The sequence below is a fragment of the Crassostrea angulata genome, chromosome 2, assembly GCF_025612915.1.
Source record: "Crassostrea angulata isolate pt1a10 chromosome 2, ASM2561291v2, whole genome shotgun sequence".
NCBI lineage: Eukaryota > Metazoa > Mollusca > Bivalvia > Ostreida > Ostreidae > Magallana > Magallana angulata.
Genome location: NC_069112.1, coordinates 72000501 through 72025251, shown reverse-complemented (window position 1 = coordinate 72025251; position 24751 = coordinate 72000501). Strand labels below are relative to the sequence as shown.

General features: G+C 34.0%; 1 protein-coding gene and 2 pseudogenes across 2 annotated transcripts; 2 read left to right on the top strand and 1 right to left on the bottom strand.

Annotated features, from left to right (window-relative positions):
• Positions 1-24751, bottom strand: part of LOC128174831 (uncharacterized) — a 394133-nt pseudogene that overhangs the window by 247989 nt on the left and 121393 nt on the right.
• Positions 1199-3468, top strand: LOC128171882 (uncharacterized; annotated as a pseudogene).
• On the top strand, positions 3499-7833 carry LOC128171888 (uncharacterized). 2 transcript variants are annotated; one of them, XR_008242159.1, is made up of 4 exons: positions 4754-4842; positions 6873-6994; positions 7552-7654; positions 7759-7833. XR_008242159.1 is itself a non-coding variant. In XM_052837663.1 (3 exons), the coding sequence occupies exons 1-3, from the start codon at positions 3846-3848 to the stop codon at positions 5978-5980; spliced, it is 834 nt and encodes a 277-aa protein (XP_052693623.1). In that variant the 5' UTR covers positions 3499-3845. The 2 variants fall into 2 exon arrangements, 1 of the variants encoding a protein (XP_052693623.1); XM_052837663.1 differs by lacking the exons at positions 6873-6994; positions 7552-7654; positions 7759-7833 and adding exons at positions 3499-4426; positions 5852-5980 and having other exon boundaries at positions 4719-4842.

Genomic DNA, 24751 nt, shown 5'->3' with positions numbered 1-24751 from the left:
AGCACTTTTTTTCAAATGCGTTATTTCTACAACCAGTATATCCACCGTAGGAAAATTTGCAATAACTTCGTAAAATGCATTGATGCCATCTAAAATTTTATTTTATTTCATTTCATTTATAAAGTTTAAAAGAAACATAACACTTTTATAATGAAAAAATACTTTAAGGCTGAGGATCGGAGAACCTTAAAATGGCCATTTAAAATTAATATAAACTGTTTATTCAGCAAGGGCAATCGAGGATGAAAGAGGGGAAAATAGAATAAGGGCGAATATTTTTCTGTATACTGAACTATTTTAGAAAATTGTACAAAATATTTAAATAAGCTTACAAATTGCTATATATTATATATTAAATATATTACATATTTCCTAGGGAAAAAAATCATTATTTAAATGTAAAAATCTTTAAAAATATCACCAGCAAGGGTATAAAAATTACTTCGTTTTTTGTGCATCCATGCAGTCATAATTTCAATGTCTAAGATGTAAAGTTTTCTATTAATAGAAAGTCATGACACAAGTAAGTGTCAAGTAAGGGTCTCTAGGAAGAGAAAGAAACAGAAAGGCTGCAAGGTAAATTACATTATATAAGAATTTAAGTTTATTTTAATCATTCAAAAATTGACCAAAGAAAAACAAATTCAGAACGGTCACAAGGTAAAAAAGAAAAAAAAGAACATCGGATATGTTTCTCTAACATTTATTGTTCATACAAATTTAAAGTTGAACTGATGATTATTTTAGTATTTCAAATCTTGTTTAGGAGCAGTTCAGCAGACAGAAGAAAAAGAGAAGAAAATTCATAAAAATTCAAGAGGTTAGAAATAAATTACCAATTTTAAGCTGCTTGGATTGATTTTAGAATAATTTTTGGGCATTCGTAAAACATTTGTTTTACCAAATATATGTATATAAATGGATGATGTTTATTTGCATATAAATGGGCGATGTAGTAGCTATTAAGTTGAATAAAGCAAAATGAAACTGTGTGTAATTTGTATTAGCAAAACAAAAAATACTGAGAAGTAGATAGGAATATTTAAAAGAATAATGGGCAATTTTCCCCTTAGTTATATTTACTGGGCTGATATAATGCATTTATATAATAAAAAGACATAAATTTTATATATTTTTGAAGGTCCAAGGTTTGGGTGATGTCGATTGTGCCCATTTACAGCCCAAAGACCACAGCTGTATGGAAATCCAAGCAGGTCTGGGTGATGTAGACTACCCCAACTCCAACCTGATGACCACAGTTGTTTAGAATGCCAAGAAGGTCTGAGTGACATCAACTATCTCCAACACCAGCCCAATGACTACGGTTGTCCGGAACTCTAAGTAGGTCCAGGTGACGTAGACTATCCCCAACTCCAGCCCACTGATCACAGATGTCAACTTCAGTCCAATAACCACAACTGTTCAGAACCAGAACTCCAAGCAGGTCCAGGTGGTGTTGACTATCCCCAACTCCGGCCCGATGACCACAGCTGTTCAGAACCAGAACTCCAAGCAGATCCGGATGAAGTAGACTATCCCCAACTCCAGCCTGATGACCACAGCTGTCTGGAACGCCAAGCAAGTCTAGGTGACATTGACTGTCCCCAACTCCATCCTAGTGACCACAGCTATCAGGAATGCCAAGGAGGTCCAGGTGACGTCGACTATCCAAAACTCCATCCCACTGATCACAGATGTCTGGAGCTCCAAGCAGGTCCAATTGGCATTTACTATCCCCAACTCCATCCTGATGACCACAGCTGTCTAGAACGCCATGCAGGTCCAGGTGACGTAGACAATTCAGAGGATTGTGAGGATCTTGATGATCTAAACTATATTGTAAAGACTGAAGATGAAGAGACTGAAGATAAAAGTGACAGTGAATCAAGCATATTGGATGATGAAAGCAGCAGCAGCTTGATGTCTGAAGATAAAGAGACCGAAGATGAAAGTGACAGTGAATCAAGCATTTTGGATGATGAAGGCAGCAGGAACTTGATGAACGATGTTGTAGTTGAATCATGTCCAGGTGATGTTTACTTTCTCCAACTCCAGCCCAATGACCACAGTTGTCCAGAACTTCAAGCAGATCCAGGTGATGTCGACTATCCAGGGGATTGTGAGGATCTTGATGATCCCGACTCTATTGTAGAGACTGAATATGAAAGTGACAGTGAATCGAGCATTTTGGATGATGAAAGCAGCAGCAACTTGATGACTGAAGATGAAGAGATCGAAGATGAAAGTGACAGTGAATCAAGCATTTTGGATGATGAAGGCAGCAGGAACTTGATGAACGATGTTGTAGTTGAATCATGTCCGGGTGATGTTTACTTTCTCCAACTCCAGCCCGATGACCACAGTTGTCCAGAACTTCAAGCAGATCCAGGTGATGTCGACTATCCAGGGGATTGTGAGGATCTTGATGATCCCGACTCTATTGTAGAGACCGAAGATGAAAGTGACAGTGAATCGAGCATTTTGTATGATGAAAGCAGCAGCAACTTGATGAACGATGTTGTAGTTGAATCATGTCCGGGTGATGTTGGCTATCCTGAACACCAGCCTGATGACCACAGCTGTCCAGAACTCCAAGCAGGTCCGGGTGACGTCGACTATCACCAACTCCAGCCCGATGACCACAGCTGTCTGGAAAGCCAAGCAGGTCCAGGTGATGTCGACAATACCCAACTCCAACCCACTAACCATAGCTGTCTGGAACTCCAAGCAGATCCAGGTGACGTTGACTATCCCCAACTCCAGCCTGATGACCACAGTTGTGCAGAACTCCAAGCAGGTCCAGGTGATATCGACAATCCCCAAATCCAACCCACTGACCATAGCTTTCTGGAACTTTAAGCAGGTCCAGGTGACGTTGACAATCCCCAACTCCATCCCGATGACCACAGCTGTCCGCAAGGCCTTGCCAGTTCAGATGATGTCGACTATCCAGAGGATTGTGAAGATCTTAATGATCCCGACTATATTGAAGAGACCGAAGATGAAAGTGACAGTGAGTCAAGCATTTTGGATGATGAAAGCAGCAGCAACTTGATGAACGATGTTGAAATTTAATCGTGTATGGGTGATGTTGACTATCCCCAACTCCAGCCCGATGACCACAGTTGTCCGGAACTCCAAGCAGGTCCAGATGACGTCGACTCTCCCAAACCAGAGGATTGTGAGGCTCTTGATGAAAGAGATTTAGATTGTGACAACCCACCGTGCAAAAGAAAACTTGATGAAAAAGACTGTTTATTTGACAAAAAGTTCCCAAATGTTTTTATTAAGGGATTGAAAAAAGACAATGCAAAATCCAAGCACAATAGGGTATATGATTGTGTTCATGCCTGTTTATACTGTCATGAAATGTTCACCAATATACAAAGTCATCTAGAACGTAGACATGTAAACCACACCAAGGTAAAGGCTATAAAAGAACTCAAAGACCAAAAGATGAAAGAAACTAATCAGGAAAATAGGTAAGTTGTAGAAAAGGCTGAATTCAGAAATGAAACTTCTTAGAAACTTGGGAGACCACCATCATAATATGAAAGTTCTCAGGCATAAAGAAGGTGAGCTTCTCTTGCCAAGAAAAAGGCTTGTTACCTTTAACTTTGAAGAGTATGGTCCATGTCCTAAATGTAAAGAGTGGATGGTACTGAATTCTTCTATCAGTAATCATCAGAAAACATGTCCAGTGAAAAGTACAGACTATCACAAAGGTTCTACAATCATACAAATTGGAACCCTTACAGGAAAAGTGAAGACAACAGGTTCTAAACGGATGGTGAAAGAAGTGTTACCTTCAATGAAAAGAGACAAATTTGCAGAGATCTGTATGAATGATCATCCTTGCATTGGGAGACGTTTGGTTCATGAAAAACATTGATAATAAAAGAAAAAGAAAATACTATTCTAGTTTTCATATGAGGCTAGCAGCGTGGCTTCTTTTAGCCTTTAGAAATTTGGTGAAAAGAATGGACGTTTCAATGAGTGAGATGCTTAGCCCTGAAAACTTTTATAATGTGGCAGAAGTAGCTCTTCAAATTTGCAATAGTACCGAACATGAAGAGGATGAACTCCAGCATCCTAGCACAGCAATTAAGTCTGGGTTTGACCTTATGAGGATGGCATCCTCAAAAGTAGGAATTTCTATCAAAACAAAAAAAAAAGAAATGAAGAAAGAGGGAGAAGCATTTATGTATCTTATGAGTAAAGAATGGGGTTACAAAGTTAACAAAGTTGCAAGAAGTACTCTGTCAGAGCGAATGTTTAATCAGAAGAAAGAGCTCCCTTACCCCGAAGACATCATGAAGTTATCATCTTATTTAGTGGAAAACTTGGAATTTGTAGATCTATCTTACACTGCTGTTAGTGGTATGATGTTCAGACGCATTGTGATGCTAGTGGAAGCACGCCTGAGGTTTTTAAAACCATGATGTCAAATCTTAAAAGTTGTTGTTTATGCGTGGGGGAAATTTACAAAAGTTGCACGATTATGTTAAATCCGCGTAAAATATCCCTGTGCGTGTGATAAAAATTTCAAACCCTTGAGTAATGAATCGCTAATTCGCGTATTAAACACACACATGTACTCAACCACAAGTGTAAATAACCACTTTAACAGTATTTATGGCTCCTTTTCATAGAGCATTGTATATGTTACTGTATAGAAAAGTTTAAGACTAAATGCATGTTTTTGCTTTTCTTTTTAGCTTGCAGTGTTACAGAAATCGATCAAAGGAAGTCAGTGCAACCGATCTCTCTCTTAGAGAACAACTTAGCAAGTTTGAGAAGGAAATGCTTGACAATCAGGAATTGGTGGAGATACGGGGAAAGGTGAGCTTTATCCTGGAGACAATATGTTAAACATTTGTTCAGATACAATAGTATTTATATATTTTAAGCCTGTCAGGCTACATAAAATTAGTATGTAGATTCATCCTGATTTGCAACAATATAGGGCAGGTTGATGGATTTTATTTTCTATTTTTTGAAAATATCTCTTCACTTTCTTGAAATAACAATTTATCTATTTTGTTTAATTGTTATTGCTGATATAAGTACTTTAACCAATTTTAATCTTTTGATTCCATTTTATTCCACCTTAACTGTTAATATGGTTAATTTCTCGAATGGCTACTTGCCAAAACACACATCTAATTATTTTGGGCAATAAAGGGGTCCTCTTAAGGTAAAATTTACCTGTGTTCACCTGGATTTCTATAATCAGTGAAAACATTATATGAATTCATTAGAAAAAAATGCATTTCGAGCTCTATAAATTTAGTTTTAAGTTTTTTTTGAAAGAAGCACTATGATAATGCAGTTTTAAATAATTTTTTATTCAATTTAAAAAATCAATTCTTAAAAACATGTATAAATAGTGCCATTAAGTAACTTAAACATATAACCCTTTAGATTTGAAAGGCTTTTGTCCAATTTATGGCTTATAATGTATATTGTATAATTTGTTTCTTTGATTGACATACATGTATCCAAACCACTGTCCTTAATGAACATCACCACCCGACCCAAAACCCATCAACGAAAAAAAATTGAAATTAACGTCATTGAGCATGTGGAGTACATGGAAATTTTTGAAATATGTATAATTCCTTAAATTGAGTTGCATTAAGTTAAATTATCTGCTCTTTGTCAAGAAGTACTCCACTCGGTTGAACCTTTTTTGTTTTGTCCTATAACAGTTCAGGCTGTGAAGACTAATTGAATAGTGCCATTCATTAGCATTTTGTATTGCATTCACATTAAGTTTTTAATGAGCAGTTTGAGCAGTCATTTTTCAATGATTTGGAAAATTTTTTTATTGGTTGCCTCTTCTTGCCAGAATGGGACCAGAGTACCGATTATTTGTCCGAAGGAGGTTATCCCTGCAATGAATTATCTTGCCAGTAAAGAAATTAGAAAAACAGGCAGGAATAAGAGACGGAAACCCTTTTCTGTTCGCAAATACTGATAAGATGTCATAAAACATGTATGAATGAAATTCCAATTGAAAAAAGAAATTAAAAAACTAATTCTTGAAAGAATTGAAATCAATATGTCAAAAAGAAATTAATTTATTTGCTTGTAAATATCACTGTGACAATTTTGGTAAGCAATGAAGTCCAAAGTTTGATCCTTTATCTTATAAAATCAAATAAATGAAATATATTGAAAAGCGATATGAAGGAGCAATAAGACCCTGTCTCCATTTTCAGGCTGTATTTTATTGTCAAATATTAAGTCAAAGTCTTGGCTCCTTTCTAAAATTGGACGGAAAATATGCTTGTTGTTTGCAATGAGATCGTGCCTAGTTAAGGAGGTTATGCCCCCGGACCCGCCTAGCAGGCTCGCGCCTTTGGCGCTCACCTATGGTGCCTCCTACTTCTCTCTAATTCCCCTGCTACTTGTGATATTAAGGAGAACCCTGATATCAATTGAGGCTACCATTACTGCACCAGTCACGTTTAAAGTATGGCATCTGATTTTTAAATAGGTTGGGAGATCATGTGACCAAAAAATCCCAACTTTTGATAGCAAGATATGCCAAGGGTTTGTTAGGAGTGGTGCAGATTAGAAACCCTTGGCTAGCAAAGATGCCGAATATAATACAGAAATTGTTTTTCTAGAAAAAGCTTTTGTTCGACTTCAGAAAAAAGGGCTGACCCTTAAATTGGGGATCAAGAGGGCTTTCTTTTAACCGTAACACTTAACTGAGAGATATTTTGTAATTTGTTTTAGAAGCAACAATGTTCATCTCACAGTTATACACATACATATTTAACAAATGTTCTCGTGTGTTATTTAATTATGGGTATTTGGTTTTTAAATGTTTGACAACAGTTTATTTCATCGTCATATTTCAGCTGAATATGTTGTTAGGGCTGGTCTGGGTCTGGAGGAAATACGAACAGAGTGCCGTTCTTTGAAATTTCCTGATAGAATATACGCTACAAACCTTTGGAAATATTGTGCCACTATTGCCCAAGTAAGTATTTGGACTTTCTACTTAGTGGCCCATTGTAATTTGTTTTGGGATGTTACTGTCTCCAAGAGCAAATGATTGTTTAATCTTCTGTAAATTAATTAAATGAAAAATGAAGGAAGGCCTTATAAAAATTAAATAAGTTCTCAAGCCAGTGTGCATCAGTTTGAAGTAATGCATTGCAATTTTGTTCAAATTCTTTTGTTAAAAGTAAGTAAAATGATAGCCCAATCGAGAAAAAAATATCAGTTTTATTTTTGCATTGCTAGGAACTCTTCAAGTTTAACTGTTACTATTGCAGATGCTAATTGGTTTCACTTTTGGTTTGGAATTTTGACATTTCTAAATTGTAGAAGACCATGACGATTTGTTAGTTTCTTTTAGTCTGGGCAGTGACACTATATATGAAAGAAAAAGTCGGGCTTGGGTGAAACTGGAATCCTACTTACTCCTCAATTTTTTGGTCACATTGACCCATTCTTTGTTAGATATTTTTCTTTCTATCTCTTTTCTAGTTTTTCAAGTTACATACATTAACTCCTAATTTTACAATTTGACAGTAGGACATGTTTAACTTGAAATTGCCAAACTTATGGTCATGCAAGTATGCACTGTCGTTGGAAAGTTGCATGGAAAAAAGTTTGAAAGATATTACTTTCGAAGGTAAGTAATTGCAAACTTATCTAGAATTAAGCAAAACTGATTATTTTAGTTAATCAATTTTCATAATGCTGTTTTTGTATTTTTCAATTGTTCTTAATATTTAGACATTTTGGATAAGGAAGACATTTCCCCCACACAAGGAGAAGCCGCTAGAGGAGAAGAAACTCCTTCAGTAGAAGGTACTAGTTAAAGATAAATTGTATTAATCTCCTTAAAGCTGAACACCGGTCGTTAGTAGGCACCGTCACACAGTTACCTGTTATATAAACCCTTCGATTTCATTACACATAATTGCACACCTGAAACTCCAGGCCGACATGTAGTATTCCTTTGGTGGTCTTTAGATTATATGCATTTTTTCTTATGTGCATATTCTGTTTGTAAATAATGCATTAACCAATTTATTTGATGTTGGTATTCTTCTGGCTTGAAAAAGGTGCGTAAAATTTGATAATTTCATCGCGACTGAGTAACATGGCGAGGCAAGATGTATGTCCAGTGTCGTCCACAGGGGCGAGACCTCTACAGCGAAATACTTCGAACTGTTTAGAGGTCTGCCCCTTATACAAGGGTTGTAGGGACAGCAGTGATTAAAGAGAAATATGGCGGACAGTGCCTATTTACGAGCGGTGTTCAGCTTTAAGATGGCAACTTTCTAGAAAAAATTTCGTCACTACCGGTACTTAAAGGGATAAGAATGAATTACAATGAAATAGATGAACCTACTGTTTTCATAGTGAGTCTCTTTCTCTCTCTATTGTACTTGTGTTATGTTGACCAAAAATCTTAGGAGATATTATTTGCAGGTTTAAACATTTTCTTATATTATTTTATTTTCTTAAAAAAAACCCAGATACAAGTCTATCTCTAGATGACATGGAAGAGGATGTATTAGTATCAAGAAAGAAACCTAAGAAAAGTAAGTCATATAATACATCTATAAAAGAAAAATTTAAGGTCACTAAGTCACCCAGATGTCATTTGTCATTGTGCATGTACATTAAAATATCATTAACTTGGATCTGCTCAGAAGTTGCTAAGCCATAATCAACTACAGGATAATATCACTAAACATGAAAATAGCCCCTTTCCATACAATAGAACATCTACAATGCTTTTTGATATTTTTAAAACAAAGAGTGACCATTTAGTATGACACATCTTGATTAGTATTGATAGCTTGGATTTTCTATTGTAATGATTGATGCATTATCAATGATTTTGTATACCCTGTAACAGTGAATTTAGTTCTGGTGTTTGATCTTGTCTTTCAAATGGGTGGAACTTCATATAGTATGAAGGAATTAAACATATTGGACTAGGCTTGTTTACTTGATTATTCTATTCTTTATTTGCTCAAGATATACATCTTATGGCATTATGCACAACAAAGTTTACAAAGACGATTTTCTTTTGAAACATTTGTGTGCCGACCACTTTCAATAGCAAGGTTATGTGTAGACATTGTAATTCTAATGCACATCTCACTCGTGTCCATCTTAGTTGGGTCCTCTTTGTTTGGGCTTTCATAGACTATACACCTGATGTTTTTCGACAGGTTTCTGTTTTTCCTTTTCCGCTTGGTTTTGGAACCACGAGATGAATGCGGCATTGGATATCACAACAAAATTCCCTAAGAATACTTTCTCTATATCACACTACTTGTTGTATTTACTCCCTGAGAAAAAACACACCCGCCATGTACCTTACCATGTGACCTATAACTTATCACATGACTTATTTTCATTGCCAAAATTTGGGAGGACAACTTCGAAATTGGAAATGAAATCCGTTTTAATTGATGTTGAACATACCTATTTCATATGCAAGTTATTAATACCTATTTCATATGTAAGTTATTAATTTCCTGAATTTTACATTTATTTCACTTTTTTATGCCCCTTTAAAGAAGGGAGGGCATATTACTTTGCTGCTGTCCGTCTGTCTCTCCGTCAGTCGGTCCACCAACAGTTAACAATTCATTTTCTTTGCAGAGGTTTCACGTATTCAAATGAAATTTGGTGTACAAATTTATCTTTAATATCTACGGGGTAGGTCAAGTTTGATTCTTGGTTCGATCGAGAAATTTCCGACAGAGTTATCTCCTGGACGTAGAAAAATTACAATTATTTGCAGTTTCCGTTCATTTTCTTCACAGAGGTTGCACTTACTGAAATGAAATTTGTTGTACAGATTTAACATAATATATTTAGATCAACATAAGATTTAGTTTTGATCGAGCAATTTTGACAGATTTATGCCCCTTGGATGTAGAAAAATTCCAATTGTTTGCAGTTTTCGTTCATTTTCTTCGCAGAGGTTTTCAAGGGAGGGGGCATAACATCTCTTGTTATTATTTATTGTGATATCTCAGACACTGCAGTCATAGAGCTGAAATAAATACCCCAAAATCAATATTACAATATTCATTTTTCATTTGAATTTTCTATTCCACAACATTATATTTAATCACCTTACTTCTTATACTTTACTGTTCATTTTCTTGTCGTCTGCCATGATGTATGGAGGGGATGGTTGGTCAATCATAACCCTCAATTTCATTAATAGAATATCTATTGAAAATAGTCCAGCTCCTCACTCCTTATCTTTATTTATTTTTCTTGCTTATGTTGAGATGAATTAATTGTATCAGGCAGGTACCCCAGGATTATCCCATGCATCATTATTTTGGTCACCTCAGTCTCTCAGATGACCTATTGCTATCTGTTTTCATTAGTCATTGTGCATTTATTAATATTTGAACATTTTCAGTTTCTTCTCTGAAACCTGTTGAGGTCTGATGAATTTTTTTTTTTGGTTTGGGGGGGGAGGGGGGGTACCATTGATAAAGTAAATACTAAATAAGCTTAAATTTATTTTGCAATTTATGTCAAATAAGTATTTTTTTGTGCAAGTGCCATGTTGCAGATTGTTGAATTCAATTTTATTTTTGTGAAAAAGAGATTCATGCAAACTGAAATGATGTACATTATCAGTGAATGTTATCATACTAAAAATATTCAATTGCATTTCAAATATCATTACCATCTAGGTGTAAGAAAAGCATGGACAAAAGAAGAAGAAATGAAGAAATATTTTAAGACGTACTACGATGGTTCTACGAAGAAAACTTGCCCAAGTAGAGCAGAATGCCAAAGAGCAATTGAGTTGAGCAAAAACAATGGTGGATACATACACCTGAGGAGTTGGGAAACAATAAAAAAAAAAAGTTAACAATTTTCTTTTCAGCTCTGTCAATAAGAAGTAAAAACAGATGTGCAAATATGACTGGAAACGTTGGACATTAGGCTAGAACATATTTTTTTATCATGATTGTTTTGCATTCTTCTACACTTTTTTCAAAAATTGTTTTGCAGTGTTCTATACCATTTTTTTGGTAAACTCAGTTACAAAGTAATTGTAGACAATTCTGTTGTCAAAGCTAACTCTCTGGTTCCTGTTTAGTTAGACCAGATCTATACTGAGTTAATTTTTTTTGAATATAAAAATGGGACACAAGTCTATGTGATGAAAGTCAAGTTTTCTTTGTTGATTGTTGCCCCATTGGTCATTTATAAGGCGTCGAGAAAATGTCAGCTCGATGCCTTTGTGGCTGTTCCGGCCTTTGATTTATTTTTTGCTATTGTAGAGATAAAAGAATTACCTCTTCAAATAAATTGGTTAAATAAAGACATTTGCTTTACTTACGATTCATTGTTTCTGTTAATGAAATAGCCACGTTTTAAGACATGACATTGTCTGCAGAAAGGAAAGGAAAATTTATTTTAATGGGTTTGACGCGTCCTGTGCTTTTGGTACAATACCTGATATATTAAGGGAAAGTTGGCATTCTGCATATGGCATTGTCATTTATAAGCACTCCAGAAAATGTTTCGAAGAAATTGAAATGTGTTTTTAAAGTTTATAAGTAGACCAGAAAATTGGGTTTATTGGGGCCATTTATTTGTTTCAAAATTTTATTGTGTCATAATTCTAGAGGAAAAGAATAATCCACATAGAAAAGAGCTTAGGTTAGGTGCTAAAAGTTTCCACAGGTTAGGAGAGAAAGGGTAGTCCACAAAAATACTCTGGTTTCATCAATATTCGTTGAATACCAATTTTCGTGGATTTCGTTATTAAGTTGATCCATGAATTTAATGTTCATTGAAGTGCAATTTCTATTAACATTTTGCATTCATAGGGTCATTGGCCTTGAATTTACGTATCCTTGAAACTGTAATTTTCACTTTTTTCACGAAAATTGATACCCTTGAATATTAATGAAACCACAATAGAGTAATTATCTGTATCTATTAGATTGAAGATTAGGAGCTAAAAGTGTCCATAAGTTAGGGGGGAAAATGGTCCACAAATGAAGAGTTATTGTCTGTATCTATTAGATTGAAGATTAGGAGCTAAAAGTGTCCATAAGTTAGGGGGAAAAGTTAGGGGATTGAAGATTAGGAGCTAAAAGTGTCCATAAGTTAGGAGGAAAAGTTAGGGGATTGAAGATTAGGAGCTAAAAGTGTCCATAACTTGGGAGGAAAGGAATAGTCAACAAATAAAGAGTTATTGTCTGTATCTATTAGATTGAAGATTAGGAGCTAAAAGTGTCCATAAGTTAGGGGAAAAAGAAAAGTCCACAAATAAAGAGTTATTGTCTGTATCTATTAGACTTAAGATTAGGAGCTTAAAGTGTCCATAAGTTACGGGGAAAAGAAAAGTCCACAAATAAAGAGTTATTGTCTGTATCTATTAGACTTAAGATTAGGAGCTAAAAGTGTCAATTAGTTAGAGGGAAAAGGGTAATCCAGAAATAAAGAGTTAATGTATCTAAAAGTGTTCATTAGATGTGAGGATATATTGTTCAAAATTAAGAGTTAGATTTGTATTTGTCTATAGAACTCCTAGTAAAAAGTTGAGTTATGCTTTCAGCAGTCAAGAATTTTTCTTATTTTACAACATTTGACAAAAGAAAGCTTTTTGGAGAGGTCATAATTGTAAAAGTCCCAGCAGGATTTGAACTTACGACTTAAAGAATCATTATCTGCACTCTAACCCATTGTGCTACGCTGTAGATGACAAGTGTAAGAAGGCAACAATTTATACTTGTTTCGATAGGAAGTCCGTCACAATGGAGGTGTCCTATATTACAGAAATTTGTTTATTTATTTATCTGTTTTATTCATTATTATTATTATCATAATTATAAATAATTATTTAGGCTAAGCTAAGCAGTTAAATTATTCATTCGGTATTTTCAGCTGAAAATAAGTATAAGTATTCTCCGGGTAAGTCAAATGGATACTTACAAGTGTCATTTAATTGCAAGCTGAATTTTTTAATAATATTATTTAAAATGCCTTCTTTGGTGATTCATGTGGGATATGAAACGACATTGCAATGATCACTACCTTCACAACTAGCATAGCTCATCAAAGAAAACATTTTATTTTTAATATTTTTACATCTTTCTTTTAACAAATAATGAATATTTTGATCGTAAAGTCTAAGTAAAAGTAACTAAATTATTTTTTATGTACATCAGTATGATAGATAAATAGCCAAATTGTCATATATGGTAATTTGAGTCTGACATGATTATTTCGCGCAGTCCGTGAATTTTATAATTTACACATTTCACTGATGATTTAAAAGGATTAGGCAACAGGCTAAGCATATGTAGACCCTTTGTTTTTTTCGAGGTTGCTGAAAGTTTTGGAACAATCATTAACTGGTTAGAACTGGATTTTTTATATTTCAGTCCTGTTAGTTTCAACAAGCTATGAATTGCAATTGGTTATCCTAAGAAATAAAGGAGAAATTACTTAGTAGTTGTAAAAATAATCAATGATTTTATGACGATTAAAAAGCTCATTAAATTTGGACATCTTCAAGCTCATGAATGATGGACTTATATTTTAACTGCTTAATATCAACTGTTGGAACTGCTACATTTAGCACTTAATTATAAACTAAACTTTTAGCTCATAAAATTTTAACTCATAATTCCTTATTGTTGGTCTGTCTGTCTGTCTGTCTGTCTGTCTGTCTTTCTGTCTGTCTGTCCGTCTCTCCGTCTGTCTGTAAACTTTTTACATTTTTAACATCTTCTCAAGAACCACTGGGCCAATTTTAACCACACTTGGCACAAAGCATCCTTAGCCTAAGGGGATTCAAAGTTGTGAAAATTAAGGACCACGCCCTTTTGCAAAGGGAGATAATTAGGAATTTATGTAAATCTTCGAGAAAATTTCTCATGACCAATAAGACAAGGAAAGCTGAAACTTATGTGAAAGCATCCTCAGGTAGTGTATATTCAAATTTGTGAAAATCATGATCCCCGGGGGTAGGGTGGGACCACAATGGGGGGTTGAAGTGTAACATATGAATTTATAGAGTAAATCTTTAAAAATCTTCTTCTCAGAAACTAATCAGCCAGGAAAGCTGAAACTTATGTGGAAGCATTCTCAGGTACTGTAGATTCAACGTTGTGAAAATCATGACCCCTGGGTGTAGGGTGGGGCCACAATGGGGGGTCGAAGTTTAACATAGGAATATATAGAGTTAATCTTTAAAAATCTTCTTCTTAATCTTCTTCCCAGGAAAGCTGACACTTGTGTGAAAGCATCCTCTGGTAGTGTAGATTCAAATTTGTGAAAATCATGACCCCAAGGGATAGGTTGGGGCCACAATGGGGGGGGGGGTCGAACTTTTACATAGGAATATACAGGAATCTTTAAAAATCTTTTTCTCATGAACCATAAAATCAGGAAAGCTGAAACTTGTGTGGAAGCATCCTCAGGTAGTGTAGATACAATGTTGTGAAAATTATGACCCCCGGGTGTAGGATTGGGCCACTATTGGGGGGGGGGGGTTCAAACTTTTACATAGGAATATACAGAGTAAATCTTTAAAAATCTTCTCCTCAGAAACTAATCAGCCAGGAAAGCTGAAACTTATGTGGAAGCATTATCAGGTAGTGTAGATTCAACGTTGTGAAAATTATCTCCCCTGGGGATAGGATGGGGCCACAATGGGGGGGGGGTTGAAGTTTAACATAGGAATATATAGAGTTAATCTTTAAAAATCTTCTTCTAACACACTAATCAGCCAGGAAAGCTGAAACTTGGGTGGCAGCATCCTCAGGTAGTGTAGATTCAAAGTTGTGAAAACCATGACCCCCGGGGGTAGGGTGGGGCCACAATGGGGGGGGGGGGTTGAAATTAAACATCGGAATATATAGAGTTAATCTTTAAAAATCTTCTTCTCAGAAACTAATCAGCCAGATGATTCTTTATAATTGTTAAGACTTTGGCCCCAGGACAATTCTTTGGCTTTACAAGAAGGTTCAGAGTTTGATGTAGGTTTATATCCCATATATAAACTATTGTTAAGGATCTTTTTGAGAACTGCAAAACTCAACATATGATATGACTATAAAATCATCCTGTTAGAAAAGGGATTAATGATTATAAACATAAGAATATTCAGGAGGAAAATGGATTTTATTTATACAGGATCTACATGTATTATTGTACATTGTCCAGATAGTTTGTATTGATTATGACTCCATTAAGCTGATTTTATTATACCTATTGTTCCTCAGGTGAGCGATTTGGCCCATGGGCCTCTTGTTTGCAGTTTCTGCTCATTTTCTTCGCAGAGGATGAACATATTGAAATGAAATTTGGTATACAGGTTTATCATGATAATATCTAGGTCAAGTTTGATTTTGGGTATGATCACGGTGGCGGACCACGTGATACGCGTATGATCAATTCCACGAAAAAATGGCGATTTGAAGTTCCACCTGAGGGAAAATGTAAACGGTAAAAAACACTTTCCTTTACGCTTTTAATCATTTTACCTTCACCAAAGTGTAATGATTTCAGCAATAGATACTTTGCTATTCTCAAAATATCGTAGTTTTGCGCGTACTGCTAGAACATCCGTGCACAATCTCTGGCTCGATCAACATTTCACGGGATAGTATCCACGATCATAACCTGATTGACAATTTATTTCCAGTTCAATCGTATTCAAGGTGTTTAATAACGTGAAAAGTACAAATACTTTACCCTCTTTGTAGTGGGGATGCTCAATATATTTGGATTTTGAATGCATGATATGGAAAAGTTAGTTTGTTGAATATGATCAGTAACCACGATACGAAATAGTAAAGATCAGTTCCACGGTCGATTTATAATATATATGTAAGAATTGTGCGTGTAAGCACGACAGAGTAAGTTTTACATTATTTTATATATATATATATATTGAAGGTTACAATGGATAATAAACTCTGCAAGTATTGTGGAAAAGAATTCAAGAGTAGATATGCTGTATATGATCATGAGAAGGGACACGTAGGGAAGGCACCATATATGTGTTGCTCTAAGAGATTTTACAGCAAAGCTAATCTTAAAAGACATAGGTAAGGGTGCAAAACACAGTTTTATATGTAACGTTATAAGGACGTTTTCAGATGAGGGGCAAGCAAAACTGGCCCCTATAAAAATAAATTGTTAAAATATGTTACATATATATTTATATATCAATAGAAAGATAAAATCGTGAATTTTGTAAATATTTAAAAATAATGCACATGTAACTTAATGCTAGAATACATGTGGCACTCAAAACATGCGGAAAATAGACAAAAGGATGCCTCTAAATGCAGTACACCCATGCATTTTAGGCTCCCCCTAAAAGCAGAATGCAACCAAATCAGCCATTTTTATTTCTGTACATTTTCATGATTAAATCCTTAGGCATCATTTCATAGTATTTTCAGGGTACATTCGCCAGCTTGTTAAAGAGCTATGTTACCCGCTAAAAAATTCATGAAATTCTGCATGTGTAAAATCGGGATGTTTTTGGAGTTATCGCCCTTTATTTTAGAGTCTTACAAAATTAATTTTTAAAATTTTTCTTCCTTATTTTTTTCATGTATTCGAAAGATAATTCACTATATTATGCAACTGAGAGTTTAAAAATTTGATTTTCATGTATACCGCATAAAAATAGCAGGAAAATCCCTACCCATCATGCTTTTCCCCAGAGAAAAACCCCCTGGATTTTATACGAAACAGTGTTTAGCTACCTTAAAGGAAATCAAATATTTTTGTATGCCACTTTTTAATGCATTGATGCAAAGAGGAGAATATTACAAACATTTTGGTGTACACAAAGTTGAATTTAGTAAAAAAAAAAATGGCCGAGATATTGTCATTTAGGTAGGATGTGTCAGATACAAAGATAGACCTTTCGAACACGACTGTGCAGTTCAAAATTCAAAACTGACTTTCCACTAACTAATTCTACTTTATTTAATGAATTGAACATAACCAATGGTACTGCGCATTTGATACTGATGACAAACACATTTTAAAAAAATAATTACACCCCCACTCCCCCCCCCCCCCCGTGCAAAAGTTTGTAGTAATTTATGATAGACTCATATTTTACAGCAATACAGTGTCTCGTGTGGCAATGTGGCAGCAAAAAATGCATGGATATTTCACAATGCAGACATCTGGATGGAAGTTGAAATTCAGCCAATATTGGACAAATGTTAAATTTGTTAGTAGAATTCTTTTATTATGTATCATGTATAATGTGTTTGTGTTATGTTATTACATTGGTTCAATCTGAAATGTCAACAGTACATCTATCTACTAAAGAGAAATATAAGTTAGAGGAAGTGAACTTGAAAAGATTATCATCTGTTTGATGTGTATATCCATTTAGACACAGCTTTCTTCAGTAAGAAGATATACCACTTAGAATAACTAACTCTTGCAATCCTTGAGCGCTGCCATATTGTTAAAATCATTACCTCCCTGCGGGGTTTTCATATCGCATAAATGACGTAGCCTTTTACATTTTAACATTAGCTTAAACATTATTGTTATGTGAGCATTAATCAGTTCAGATTCCTCTAAAACAATTAATATTTAGGTACTTATGTCACAGCACAACTTTATGTTAAATAAATCCGATTCAGCTGAACCTGCTAGGGCCATGGCAACAACTCCAATGTAATGTATTAACAACACTGGTTTTTAAAAGTTAAACAGCAACATCATCTCATGTAAATGTAGTATTTATATAAAGAATATAAAAGAACAGAAAATAAACTATGAGGTAAATGGTTCTAAGAAAGATTCAACAACGTCTTATATGGTCCAAGTTTACATGTTTAAGTTGTAGACAGTACTTTTCAGATGATGACATTTTGGCCGAGTTCAAATAATTGAATGAAGTGCAGTCCTTTTACTTATATGTAAGTTTCAAGTTACAAGTCAAAATAAAAAAAATGTACTTACATCTGTGATTTTATAATGTTCACATCGTGTAGTGGTGCTTAAAAGGTGTGTGTGTCCATAGTGCGAAAACTACAAGTGGTAAAAAATGAAGCAAACATCGAAAGCGTTACAAAGTAAATTCATTCCACAATGCAGTGCACAATCTCCCGATGACATCATTTCCAGGATGTGAACATCGAATACACATGGATCCATGGTCTCGGAAACATATTTTTGTTTGATGAAGTGCAAAGAAGAAGCAAATAATTGTATATAACAGTATATTAATAAAAAACAAGTAAATATAAAATTGATGCCAAAACTTTCATTTTACGATTGTCTTTAGTTGCTGCTACTATATTCCTAATCAGATTGAAGAACAATAGACCCCATGAACTTCGGAATTCAAATGAATATAATTTCGTACAGACCTATAATTATTTATCATTTATCGAAGTGATACCTTGGAAATTGCATAGTTATTTGTTCAAGTCTTTGGTTTTGAATCCGTAGGTTTTTCAATTGCCAGATCAATAAAAGGGGTGGTTTATGATAACTTTTCATCTGGATATACACAATTTGAGAGACATTATATTGTCCTTTATAATTAGATCCGTTACGCTTCAATATTTTGCATTATGTTTTCTCTATTTTAATTATTTCTCTCTTTTTCATTTGCATCCGTCGGACTTTTCGAAAGTTACATGGTATATATATATTAAGGTGATGGATGCTGCGACCCGCAAAGTATTTTGAAAAACCGCCTTAAAACAAGCTAGATTGGTCCCCCTCCATTTTGATAAATGCAGAAAGCGAACGCTATGTAAAATTGGCAATTACCTATTTCATATTATCAAAGGAAAAATCGTTTTCAAAAATATTAGCATAATGGAAATATAAATCAAATGAGAAAAAATCATTGTTTGTTTAATGATTTTTCGTTCAAACTTGAAACCAATTATTCTAGACTAACATACACACTTTAAACTAAAAATGTCATAATAAAATTGAAACATCAGCATTACATGTTTCTATTGTACTGTAGGCAAGAAATATTATCGAGATGCACTTAAATGGCAAAGGCACTGGTTGTATTTTTTTAACAAATGCCAAAACAAAGAACAAAAGTTAAGAACGAGTCAAACGTTAATGAGCTGTAAAAATTAACAAACCCTAGCCAATAATACGACGTCAAATAAAACTATATTTAAGCATAAGCGAAACGATTTCTGCAAATGCAGGTCGTTTTATAAACAAAAGGCCCATGGTGCCACATCGCTCACCTGAGCAAGAATGGCTTTATATGGGTGTTTTAAGGATATTGTGCGATATGGCCCCTCGGTAGAAAAACAAAAAAAGAATACAATAAAATAAATCGGCGCCCCCTATCGGTAGCGGTTATCAACGTGACGCTTTACCAGACTCTTTGCTCGTCGGAGATATACGGAGACAGCCGAGCGTCTGGGTGAACGAAACTTGGCTGCCTTACACAATGAACTTTCGTTTTCGATATGGACTACCGAACCCGAAGTTATAAACTGATTGACAGCGATTATCTCTTTATTTTTATTTTCGTTAATTACTCATAATTGAAACAGAGTTCGCCAATAATTTTTTGCAATTTATGTTGTCCTTTCCATAAGGATTATTTTTGCAAAATTACGTTGAATTTGACTCAATAGTTCTTGAGAAGAAGATTTTTTAAAATGCACCACCCTTTTTCTACAGTTTCGAGGTTTCCTGCGTTTTAAATAAAGATCAGTCTTTCATTTCTGCAATTTATAATCACCTTTCGGTAGGGATGCTTTTTGCCAAATTTGGTTGAAATTGGCGAAGTGGTTTTAGAGAAGAAGTTTAAAGTGTGGAAAGTTTACAGACGGACGGACAGACAGACAGCAGGACGACGGACAAAAGGTGATCAGAAAAGCTCACTTGAGCTTTCAGCTTAGGTAAGCTAAAAACACAACATCAAACCAAGTTTTTTTTAAAACAGGGGTTATCAGGGTCACTTATAATTGTAAAATCTATAAGAAGGGTTTAGAGAACATGTGTACCAAAACATGAGAAATTACGAAGTATCACATCATTAACAGATCAACAGATATAACTATAGATGGACCACTCTTATGTAAGCTGTATTATGTGTCTTGCACGACCCCTTAAAATCACGAACAATTCAAAGAACATTATTCTGAAACAAACTAGACATAGTGAAGTGGCCAGAGCTGTACATCATTTGGATAACACCTATTTCTTTTTTTTCTTGGTTGTCGAATAAATCACATACGTGAACTTCCACAAAACATTTACATAAGTGTGAATTTATATGTTCATCGTTCATAATTTCAATATTCATATATATTAACAACAAATTATATATTTAAATACATGTGATTATTACTTGTTCTAAAATTTCTGTAATAATTAAACCATAAACCAAACTCATCCTTGGTATAAAAACTATTATTTCTTACATTCATTTTATACTCTAAACTCTTAACATGTTCATGAACAAAACATTTTGAAACAGTTAATTAATGCAGAAATATATTTATTACTCCGAGTTCATTTTCTACCATTCTTGAAGCCAAACCAATGAGGCTATTCAATAATAATAATGAGAGAGATATATATGTATTGAATACACCGAGGATTCGGGAAATTGTAACATTTCGTCGAAATTACTTTCTTTAGCATGCGCTAATTTCAGTTGATAAAATGGTTCTTTGTTACCATGTATTTCTACAACCTTCAAGTAGATATTTTATTAATAAAAATGCGTCAAATTGTTTTGACCGACGCTTCTCCAAGCGATCGTAGAAGGCGGAAAACATTAAAGCATAATACTGAAACGAGAGAGAGAAACAAAAGCAAAAAATAAATTGCAGTTAATTAAAGCTGAGAAATTCCAGGTTTCAGTACAGTAGAAGTCAAGTTGAAATGTGGCTAACTTTCAACTATACATTTAGAAAGTCATTGAGCAGTATCACATGACAATAATAGATGCGCTGCGATTTGAGAGGCAAAAGTAAATTTTGAGGGGAAAAATTGATGCATAAGACTAACTAATGTTGGTTATAGTTTGGGTCAACCTTAGTTAGTTAATCGGGGTTTCTTTCAGCATTTTTATCTTTGTATTTTACTTCTGCACAAGTAACATTGATTATTTTAACATATGAGCGTAGGAATAAGCTCGAAGTTGATATACATCCTTTGATTATGTTATGATGCATTGTCTCCTACAAATTCATTTGGTACAATGTACCTGGAATTAACTTAAAATTAATCGTTATCCGGTACTATTTTAAAGTTTGTAATCGGTATATTTCATATTCTTAGCAAAATGTTATTCATTTCATTGTTGCCAGCAGTAATTTCTACTTCTATAAATAGTGGTGATTTCACTTTATATAAAGTTTAAATTATCTGCTTTATAAAAATACAGTAATCAACCTTTCTTTTAAATGCTTTCCAGCTTTTAACATAATGTTTTTGACAAAGTGTGATTAAGCAACCTTTGGAGAAATTTTAATTCTTTATCGTGATATTTCAGTATGTAGAGAACCTAACTTTTTGATTTAACTCCAGGATTTTTTTTTTCATGGTAGTCATCTGCATCTTCATTGATTTTATTGATTTACAAGAAATAGTACTTTATGAGATGAATTCCAACCCCCCAAACAACATACCGTTTTACTTAAATCCCTAAATATCATTGCAATTACCTGAACTAATTATTATTTTTGTATAGTAAAACATAGCTTTTGCAAATCTTTTTTTGATGTACAGCTAATAACGTTTAATCAATATTGAAACCTAATAGTCTCATTTATAATTCAGGGCTGTGTTTAACAAACTAACTTACGACCAAATTAATGAATGGTATTTAATCAACAACTAATCAATGATTTATTCTAATGGTTCGAAAATGAAATAATTGGAATCATGATATTTGTAAACAAATGGTGTTTATGTCAATTTTCTTCTTTAAAGATCATTTTACGAGTCTGTTAATATCTACGACTTTGTCGTAAGTCCTTTAGTAAAATGAAGTCCATGGCTTTTTTAATTACAACCCTTATCGTGCTTTAAGGTAATTTATTTTAATTGATATACAGATATAGTACATTTTGAAATGAATATTTTATAAATCATACAAATGTTTGAATTAAAATTAAGCAATGATTACGAAAGTCGGTAATGTTTGAACCTATAACAAATCATTTTAGAAGGGACGCTATGTCACGATCATGTTAACCCTCTGTTGCCTAAAAAAAGACACTAATGTGGTTATAATATCAATGCCATGGGTCGGTTTCTTAAATGTCATTTCGGTGTAAATCTTACAAAATAATAAATTAAAAAATTGTTAGTCTTATAAACGGAAGTATAGATCATAATGGTTTTATGAATAACTTCATGATTGAACTTGCAAAATGCAGTAATTCAAATCAAGCTATTATAAAAATATTCTAGATGGAACGGTGGTCTGTTCTTTTCCATTTTAATATTTCCGGATTACTTGTTCATACTCAATAAAGAACAGCAGCAATTATTATCAGACGTTTAAGTGACTTTGATTTATTTTATGATATGATACTTAATGAATCAAAACTAATAACAAAAAAAATTAAGTAAACAACAAAATGCAACGGAAATGTAGTGGATTACTATTAAGCTAAAATTGCACCGGTTGTCAATGACAACCGCGCAATTCGTCCAAGAACCACTGATCTGAACTGAAATAGATCATGGTTTTTTAACTTATTAATTTGATATTTCTGCATACTTCAACCACCTATACCAAACGCGCCAAAACAACACGCATCACTTCCTCTCCTCTATCTTAGTATTAGTCAGGCATATTTTTCATCCTTTAAAGCACATAGTGATATTTATTATTTCTTTATGAAGTTACACTGATCATACAGTGTGTAACTGTACAAAAATTAGCTGCAATAATGTAGCTCTCTCCGATTTTTTAATATATGATGTTTACTTGAGAGGGCTACAATTCCATAGGATCTCCGTATCGGTGCAAAAATATTTTTTTTTTATTGCGACCGACTTCGGTCTAAAAAGATCGTTTTTAAATCTGACTTCCTTTAGATGATTCTTAAAATTCAGGTTGAACAAACTAACCGTTTAAAAATCAAAACTAGATAAAACACAAGAGCATGTTTACTAGTCGTCTTTTTCAGCAGCCATGGCAGTTCTCGCGTGTTTTACGGGATTTACGCTAGGAATTTTGGTGGGCCTGATAACGTGACTGTAAGTGTAAATAAGAGATTTTTCCTTATTCTATCACTAAAACATCATTTAGGGAAATTATGTCTAAAAATGGGGGGATTCCTATATTCAGTTCAAGATCCGCACTGAATTCTCATTGGCTGTCCCAAAATAAACCGATCAAGGTCAGTAAACATGGCTTACAAATTCCAACTTGTGTTAATGACATACACGACAAATAATCGATATATGGACTATACTTGATATTTTTGGACTAATTTATGCCAGACACAACTACAATCTTTGAATTCAGGTAAGGAATGCAATGTTATTGTCATACAATTTGAGCCGAAATCGTTGCGGGAGTAAATTACTCCCACACTTACACCATACGGAGATTCTATGGAGTTGAAGCCCTCTCCCCCCTAATAAAATCAAGAGAGGACTATATATTGCAGCTATACAAAAATCCACCGAAAAGAATGTTTTATATATAACATCAATAAATTTTATATTTCGGCACTTTTAAACTACTTTCAGCATAAGAACCCACACCATCATCACCAATCCACCAGATTTTGACTCAACCACAAGAACCCTCTTTACCTCCTCTCCTAGCAGCTCTAATGATGATGATAGCGACCATACAAGCACAGTTATGTCCTTTGTAATCAGTAAGCATTAAAATCTGCAAAGTTTTTTTTACAATGGTGTTTTTTTTTAAATTATTGTAAAGACAGTGAATGATAAAAGTAAAATCGGTTTGTTATTTATTCATCCACATTTTACTCCATATGGTGCAAAACAATAACTTTTTACCGCATTTCATGATTATATCCCCACCGATGGAAGTATATGCATATTGTAGATTGCTAACTGTACAAACTGGTGCATACTATATTTAGAATGGAATGCATGCTTTTTACGCTGTAGTCAAATGAGCATCTTGATAGCACGATTTTGTACAGTTAACAGTCTACAATATGCATATACTACAGTTAGCAAACCTCATCTATATTTAACTTTTCTTTCATATGGATCATAAACCTTTCCTACTTTGACCATTTTTACATAAATTCAAAATTTTTCTGCTTTTCATAAAAAACAAATTGCTAGCACAAACATTTTTTTTTTAAGTTTTGAAAAATGTAACGCTTCAACGCGTCGTTACATGTATTTTTAATCTAAAGACAAAAGTTATAAAAGAATATTCTCTTGGTCAATGGTTACAATGTCCTATCCACTGTCCTATTTAAAAGAAAACAACCAAAAAACCGCAGTTGTTATTTATTGACACAACATTAATAACACAGAATAAAAACCAACACGAATTGATTCGAACGCATTTTTAAATGTTGATACATATAGAGGTACATGAAAGATTCACAGTCAATATATCCAGTGTATGTAATACATGTAAATGAGATAAGATAAAGTCATCAAGCGACATATCGAACAAATACATGTAAATAATCATTTCATGCATATCTTTTACAATTATAATTACGCTATGCTTTGGTTATGATTTTAATGATATGCTATACTATTTTTATGATAT